The 8,941-nt window shown below is 38.3% G+C and overlaps 1 protein-coding gene across 1 annotated transcript in view; it reads left to right on the forward strand.

Moving 5' to 3' along the window:
- The window catches only part of LOC109464654 (hemicentin-2-like), a 101,460-nt gene that overhangs the window by 29,978 nt on the left and 62,541 nt on the right, over positions 1-8,941 (forward strand). The window contains exon 5 of the mRNA XM_019761676.1: positions 4,784-4,797. Coding sequence (XP_019617235.1) covers positions 4,784-4,797 — 14 coding nt within the window. The remainder of the gene's footprint in view (positions 1-4,783; positions 4,798-8,941) is intronic.

Genomic DNA, 8,941 nt, shown 5'->3' on the forward strand with positions numbered 1-8,941 from the left:
GATGTTATTAATATTAGAAACCATGAGTAACTTGACATAAAACCCATAAAATTCTATTGTTGAAACAGAAAGTACTAAATTTAGCAAAAAATGCCTGTCAGAAACCCGTTGCCATGGCAACACAAAAAATTATTATCTTATTCCAATGATAGAGAATTGTTGCCAACAATATTTTAGGAAAAGTCACCAAGTTTGGTCGTTCTACGGCTAGCCGTTCAGACGCTAGGTGACATCAAAGTTGCCGCGGGCACTTTTAGCCCCCCCCCCGGTCTAGGTAGGGTTAAGTCCACACGACGTTACACACTTGCCACGATGGCTCATATTAACATAATACGTGAATTATATAAGAATATATAGCATTGGAATAATTTCTACCCTCTATTCGTTTTTTTTTTTTTGCGTAGTAACTTTTTTCTGTTTTGTATACCTTATTATTCGGATTAGATTACTTAGCACCACTGCTTTGTATTAACTTCTGTACTTTGAGACTGTTAAACTTGTGTGTCGTTCCTTTTCTGTATATACTATTTGTATTGTTGCCCTTAGGCTATGCTTATTTTTCTATTCATTACGTATTATCCATTGCAGTATTTATCATTAATTTTGCATTAAATCCGTGGTTCACGTAACTTTGTATCAGTTCTTAGTTTCCATTTCTTTTCGATTGTATGCATGTATTGCAAAATTAAAATGCAATAAGAAAATTAGAAATCAAAAAGAAATTCATTCAAGTCTCTGTCACGTGATTATCACATACGTCACTGACAAGAGAACTCCAAGACGAGATCTTAACCGGGTTGAAGAAGAGACAGATTACGACCCGAAAGCTCCCCAGTGTAGCTGAACTTTTGTTTCAAGTTAAAACTTTTGGTCCGACACAGAAAAAATCTCTCACCTAGAGCTTTCGACCAGTCACTCTGGTCTTCCTCAGTAGACTGACCCAGTGAAGCTTGTCACGTGGCTTCTCGGAAGTGTGACGTCAACACTGGTTCAAAGGTATCTGGTAGACGATGTCGGCCCCCGTCGCGGTTCAATGAAGGGTGATGGGTTCTGATGTGTATGGCTTCCTTCACCCCTCTCAGGAAATAATCTTGTTCAGTGTCCGAAAGCCTTACGTTGTCAAGTAAAACAAAGTGTCCGGGTGACTCTATGTGTGTTTCTGTCTATATAAAATATTTCGTCAAAAGAAATGTATTCATGTTTTTCAGCAGCGTTCTTCTTCGTGGAAGAGGAAACCTAGTAGTGACGGGACAGTGGAGTCCAGAATACATGATTCAGGAACACTAGACGTCCAATCAGCAACGAGCTGCCAACATCACACAAGGATAGTGTAGCCATACGTCACTGCTCGTGTATATGTATAGTGCAATAAAGGTTAGGACTACATCATGTATGTTTTTGCCAATGAATATGATCATTAATCTGTAAGAACACCGTAAAGCAAGCGTAAAGGCATACACGAGGGAAGAAACGGACCCTTTACGCATACTTTGATGTGTGCTTGATTACATATACATGTAAATAATGAATGAATTGTGTGCAGGGATTTTGTTTGGTTACAGAATTTTTCTGCCTGAACCATATTCATGAGGAAATCTGGAGCAGTAGTTTGCCTGTACTGCATGCAGCAACATATTGTAAAATACTTTTATTATCTTCTATTTTACATTCAGATGGAACAGCCAAGAATGAGTTACGGGCCTCACGTCGCTGGGAAGTCCCAAGGAGTTCAAACCACCCAACGGTTATTTTTATGACTCTTTCTTACGCAGGTGACGTGGAATCTGATTGATGTAGAGTTCAGCTGGCGATTATTTGCCATGTGCGGCAGAACTGATTTATAGGTCACCCCAGACGTGCGCGGGATATGGAGAGGTCAAGGTCAGGGTAATTACAAATTTTCCGTACCATTTCTCCCGACCTTCATTGACTGCAATCTTTAAGGGTTACGACGTAAGACGGTGATTGATCGGAGGGCATTTTCTCAAGTTCAAGACTGTGGATGCTTCTTGAAGCTGGTATCCAGTTCATGGATGTATCCACAAGATACGAGACGAAGGGGACGACTTCCTCCAGAAAAATACGAAGAGTGAAGAGGAAAAATTAGACTAGAGAATAGAACATTCTGTATTTGTTTTTCACCTCAGTGTCTTACACATTTGTGATATTCATACAGAAACGTAGAATACCCTGCATTCTTGTGTAGTAGTCATTTAAGGAAATTCGCGAATTAAATTATGATGTATCAACCTTCCTTCCTTGCAGTATACCATGACACAAGACATCAACCATTACTCACTATTGAATGAATATCTAGCAGTAAGAAGTATAAATTCCAACATATCAGCAACGTACCCTCTAAAGGATTAACAGCGTCTTGTGAGAGAAACCGTTTTACGTTAGCAGCGTAGATACCTATGTTATCTATATTAAACAGACACAGTAGTACGTGTAGTGGTGTCAGATGCCTTTTTATGTTTCGTATTCTTGTTTTTGTATTATACATTATACAATGATTAAATTATGAGACATGAATTTTTTACATGGGGTGCAGTACAGAATATGTAAGATGACAATTCATATTGGACCGTTGCATCTTATGCGTGAATTTGAATATTTGTATTTATTGGCAATGATATATGTAATTACTTCGGTCTGTATACTAGGCAGTCTCGGCATTAGGCCACACCAATTTAATTTGTTGTTTCTCGGATTTTTTTAGAAAAAAATATGGAGCGACAGGGCGAAAAAAAACAGCCAAGGCACCCCATGATGGCCAGAAATGTTACAATATGAACCATAGAGTGAACATACCAGGCTGGTTTATAATTAAAACAACAAATTTTGAACTTTTAATGAAAAAAAACTTGCGTTGAACAACTTTAACAACTAGGAAAAAAGGACTTTCTTCAACCGTTGGGGCTAGTTTATTCAGAACCTAAAATCCCTTTTTTTTGCAAATCAGAATAAAGTGGACAGGCGAATCCGAGAAACAACAAATTAAATTTTTGTGTCCTTACGAACTTTTCTCGTCGAAGAAAACAGTCTATCTAGTCACGTAACTTTTCATATGTGGGTTGGAGTTCCAATACGTGATAGCGGTCGTCTTCACATTATTGATCAAGACGTTATCTAGGCTAGAATATTGATATTTTTGTACCTTACTATACCATGTTTGATCGACGTATATGAGTGAATAAAACCTGTCAAATACGGTTTCCTATTATTGCGTGAATATGAGAGTATCTTACCGTCTTACTGACTGTGTATCTTACTGTCTTCCACAGTATTAGCACATGCACGCAACACACTACCTCGACAGATTTTAATAATTTTAAAAATAGAATGTGGGGAAGAATAAAATTACGTCTAAGAAATGTGTCGATATGCTGAGGTCCAATTTTTATCGAGTTTCCGTTATGCTAACATTCCATTGATCATTTTTGACCAATAATGTACGCTGATACTTACACGCTTTTGAAAATTATCAATGTTACAAATAAGTGCGAAGTTAAAATCATCCTGAATTAGGTCATCATGATTTATTAATAAGACAGCAACTATCTCAAAAAAGTATACAAAATACAGAAAAAAGGGTGTAGTATGTCGTAACCTTAAACTGGAAATGTTCAAACCTTTTACGGCGTATCTGCAAAATAACCTCGCCTTCTGTCAGGAAGCTTCTACGAAAGAGGGTTTTAAGGTCAGCGGGGAATTGGACAGGTTCGTTCCGGATGCTAGCTGCCCTTTGCCGGCATTTCAGGGCTCCATCCTGGCATGGTGTGGTATCGATTTCTATAACATGGTCCATTTCCAGGCAAGCTTTTCCGGGCGTGGAAAAATTCAGACGAAAAAGTCAGGACGTGTGATTAAAAAGCCAGAGGTGAGGATGTTGATGTGGCGTGAACGCTCCTCATGACTTGTGCGTGAAATGATCCATAGGCTGTGGAAGACCCCAGGCGATGGTGCTCGGATCTGCAGGCATTATTGGGCTAAGCACAGATCACATGTAACAATCTTATACAATGTGTTGACAGAAAATTTGAACTGTAACTTTGGACTAATCTCCCTGACTGTTTAAACCTTAGAGGTACATATCCAATATTTTGTCAAAAACATCTCTGTTACATAGCGGATCATAATGATCCCCAGCGTAAAGTTTTTTTATAAAGTTTTAGTAATCCGTATGTTCAAAGAATTTTTTTTTCTCATTTGATGTGATCTATTGATGATCAATGAGTCGAGTGCATTTATTCTTTAAGATAAGTGTTTTCGAAAAAAACATTGTCTAGACATGTATGACACAGTAGAGTTATTTTTACATTTCTATGTAATTATTCGTATATTGAATTATTGATTGTGCATTCTTAGACATTGAACTGATCCTAATACGAAAAGCTTTACTATAACAATGGTTTTACTTCTTTCTAACTATCAGTAAATTCGAAAAAAAAGGCTGTCTGACGTCAGGTCTCGACGAAACCAAATTGTAATTAGTACGACTCCAATGTTAATTTTCTGGCAAAAACTATTCTATTTTGACCAAACACTATGTTCCGAGAACTAGATGTACTTTACACATTGGAAGAAATGTTATATGATTACAATTTTATATGATTACAGTTAGTCCCCTGGAGATTGCTCTATGTGTGTTAGGCTATGGGAAACTTATTTGAGCGTTCAAGTATTTGCAGATAAAGATGTGAAAGGTAGACCCTTTTCGTGTGAATGTGCTGAATAAAAAAAAAATAAAACCATAGCCTAAAAGAACCATAACTTTGAGACTCCTTATTTTCCGTATATATTCGTTGAGTGCAATGTTCTACTAATGATTCAATACCATTAAACGGCATTAACAAGATATGGAAGGTAGACATTTTTCAAATGTGCAACTCCTACCCTTGCAAATGCCCCTTTAAAAGGTCTGAGTAAAAAATAAAACCATAACATGAAAGAACCATAACTTTGAGACTCCTTTTTTCCCTATATTTTCCATGTTGAGTGCAATGTTCCACTAATGATTGAACGTTCAATACCATTAAACTGCATTAACAGATATGAAAGGTAGACCCTTTTCAAATGTGCAACTCTTAGCCTTGCAAATGCCCCTTAAAAGATCTGAGTAAAAAATAAAACCATAGCCTGAAAGAACAATAACTTTGAGACTCCTTTTTTTCCTATATATTCCATGTTGAGTGCAATGTTCTATTAATGATTTACAGTCCAATACCATTAAACTGCATTAACAAGATATGACTTTTTTTTTCAAATGTGCAACTCCTAGCCTTGCAAATGTCCATTTAAAAGGTCTAAGTAAAAATAAAACCATAGCCTGAAAGAACCATAACTTTGACACTCCCCTATATATTCCTTCTCTAGTGCAATGTCCTGTTAATGATTTACCGTCCAATACCTCTAAACTGCATCAACGTGCTATTCACACGCCTGAAACGGCTTCCAATAGTCCGGCAATATCACGAGATGTTCTCATTACGCTGCAACTTAGATCCTTGACAACGATCCGGTCAGATGAGAGAGGTCTAGGGCATAATCCCTGAGGTGCTCTATCATGTCAGTAGCGGGCGTCATGCCATTAACAGGAGGGGCTTTAAGGAAAGGATTGATAGTTCTCATTGCCCGGTGAAGCGCCCATTGTCATAAGTCTCATTTGACAGCGTTTCTTAGCAGATTGGATGAGAATACATATTATATCATTACAGGGGGAGATACCCCGCTGTAGCAAATGCCAGCGTTTCTGATGTGTGAAGTTTGTGTTGAAAACGCAGTGGGGAAACGGGAAACGAGGTTTGGTGCTGTGCTTTTCTTGAAGTATGTTGCGATTGGCACTTGTAAATTCAACTGTTATATATAAGTCTTCAGAAGGTGTCAACATTTAACATCATTCTAAGTCTTCCATGACCGGTGCAATAGCTCAATTGGTAGAGTGCTCGCTTTTTCAAACCCCGGCCAGGTCATACCAAAGACTTTAAAAATGGTACACACTTCTTTCTCTGCTTAGCACTCAGCACATATAAGAAAGAGGTCAAACACACAGCACTACCAGCGGACCAGCCCCCTGCTGTAGTGCATTGCACAACTGTGTGTCGCCCAAGGGCTACAGAAATGGATATGGGCACCACCCCTATGCTTTGCAATAGAGTGGAACGGGTCCTTTTAAGTCTTCTATGGCCAAATCCATAATTTCACGGGTGACCTTGGCATTGAATGGCGTCTATATGTATTTTTCTTCTTTTCGTGCTAAACTGGCGAATATATCAATCCATGTTTGTGTGTTAGAATGTTTGGTACATGAACGTTCTTTTTTTTTCCTTTTCATGGTCCGTCCATGAACTTTATTTACACAATGTACATGTTTTATTTACATATATCACTTAAAGAAATCAGATTTCCCCCTTTTGTTTTAGCCTTTTCGTGCGATATGTTATATTCTATTTGAAGTATTTTTTAGGTTTCTATAGAAAATGGAATAACATTCTATTTGCTCAAAGTGCTCTTTTTCTTTATATAGTGACCATGATTTGTAGATAGAATATAGATCAATCGCTATCATGTGATCCCTCCCCCCTTTGTACATTTGCTTGGTTCTTGATATTCCCATTATACATGTTAAGATCAATAACGTCTATATACTATCACGCTTAATAGTTTCTTTAATTTTTCCCAAATGAACGTTCTTGTAAAATCTGAGTTGTTACCCTTACCGTGTGCTCAATTGCAATATTTACTTTTTTCTAATGCAAACAACACAGACGTTTACAATAGATTCGTACATGCACACCCAACGGACTAAATGAGATATGTTCAGTCCTACTACTAATGGAAAAGGCACCCGTCTTTTCACTGATTTATGGGAAAACGATGCTAGCCTGAACTTCTAAATGAATGACCAGTGATTTAAAGTATAAGAGCGTGTAAATGAGGCAATTTCTCCAAAGTCTACCAGTTTAACCGGCGTAATCCATCTCCCCATTCTTCACAGTCACACGGAAATTACCATACCAAGTGTGGGGTATGCAGACATTGTAGTGCCCTACAAGTTTTAATGAATGAATGAATGAATGAATGAATGAATGAATGAATGAATGAATGAATGAATGAATGAATGAATGAATGAATGAATGAATGAATGAATGAATGAATGAATGAATGAGTGAATGGATTCATTGCTCGACATTTGTACATGGTACAATGTGTAGCAGTGTACAAATAAGTCTACAAAACAGTTCTACTAATACTGTCCAGCTATTAAAACTGAAAATTATTATCGATAACATTATAATATGGGCAACGCAACAAAATAGTCGGATGATTTGGTCTAGATTTTGGAATAAGGTAGACAGATGTATGCAGGCATGGACGTTGGGCACGACAATAGTATGATTGTGAAACAATTTACTTTGGCTTTATAGATATCTAATGACGCCTTCGTTCCAGACATGTTTTGAGACGATGGTGAGACAAAATGGAATGACGTCTAAGAAGACAAGACAAGAAATATAGAGGAGGGTTTTGGGACCAATTTGTTTAAAATCCAGTTTCCGTCTTGCAAACACCCCTTTGATCCATTTTGACCAATTACGTAAGCTTACGTTTCTTTTCTTTTCGTTTTGAAAGCATCTACATGGTTACAAATCAGGTAGAAAATCAAAGTCCTCTTTCTTAATTTTATCTTTAGCTCCTTGTCAGTACAAAAAAATTGTAGATTGCATTTTGCCATTAGCTCATTGTCGATAGAAAAAAAATGTGTAGGTTGGATTTCGTCATTTGCTCCTTGTCGGTAGCAACCAGAGATCATAGTAGTTTCATTCAAGAGAGCAAAAGTATAAGTTTAGCATGTTCTACCTCATGTGTTTGAGAAACCTTCACATTCAAAAATATCACTCCACAGGGCATTGCGTCTTACAAATCTGCCAAAAACACCTTCCAGGCATAAGGGCAATTGAGTCCTCCCCCCTTTTAATCACAAAATGGGTGATCCTAAGTCAGATACTTAGTCTAAAGAGAGAATTGAAAATGCCTCTGATTTATCAATGTTACCGGATACCAGTGTCGTCAGTGCTACCTGATGAAACACCCATGGGGAGATCCATTTTCATAATGAAGTTCATGTCAACAGTTTATATCAAAGATCAGTCAGCGGAGGTCTGCCATGTTACGTCGCCTGGCGCCGTTCTAATCAGGCCACTGACGTAGACCCAATGTCGCCCCAAGTGGCAATAGCCAGATTCCACAGGGTGATAGCCGCCGCTAATGCTACTGTTTGTTCAGAACGACCTTCATTAAGGCCACACGCTATACATGCCTCTCCTTAACGAATTTCAGGCATGAACTTGCACAACGATATCATACAGCTTCGTGACCAGATTCTGTACCAGCGCTTGCCACACGTATTGTGTATGTGCTCGTTAAAATGTGCATTAAGATGCTTGATCTTTCAGGTAGGTCCCACTAGTCTACCACGGTCTTTACAAAACTTTTCACTCCTTTGGCATTGAAGTAAGATCCTTGAACACGAAATGAAGTCGTGGGGAAACTGATCGATTACCACAGACGTCAGATGAGCCGGGATCTGTCTTAGAATCCCATGATAAAGTTCTGAGGCTTAGCCAGTAGCGACATACAGATGTACTATCGACCTCATGCACATAACACAAAGCTAGATAATGGCCTCGGGTGACCCTGTGCTTTAGCAGGAGAAGTTATTGACATGTCGGCATGAAGATGGACGCCTTGGGCGATAAAAGATAATAGACATGGTTAAGACCCGCCGTCCTTTGTTGAAGGATAAAAAGGCTGTCCAGCGGCTTCCTATCTAAACGTACACGTAGGTAAGTCTCCAGCTTCAAATGGAGACGTCAAAAAATGTCTCAACATAAAACTTGACCGTTACGGCCTGATGGCATCTATAACAGGAAACATT

The sequence above is a fragment of the Branchiostoma belcheri genome, unplaced genomic scaffold (genome assembly GCF_001625305.1).
Source record: "Branchiostoma belcheri isolate BF01 breed outbred unplaced genomic scaffold, Haploidv18h27 scaffold14, whole genome shotgun sequence".
NCBI lineage: Eukaryota > Metazoa > Chordata > Leptocardii > Amphioxiformes > Branchiostomatidae > Branchiostoma > Branchiostoma belcheri.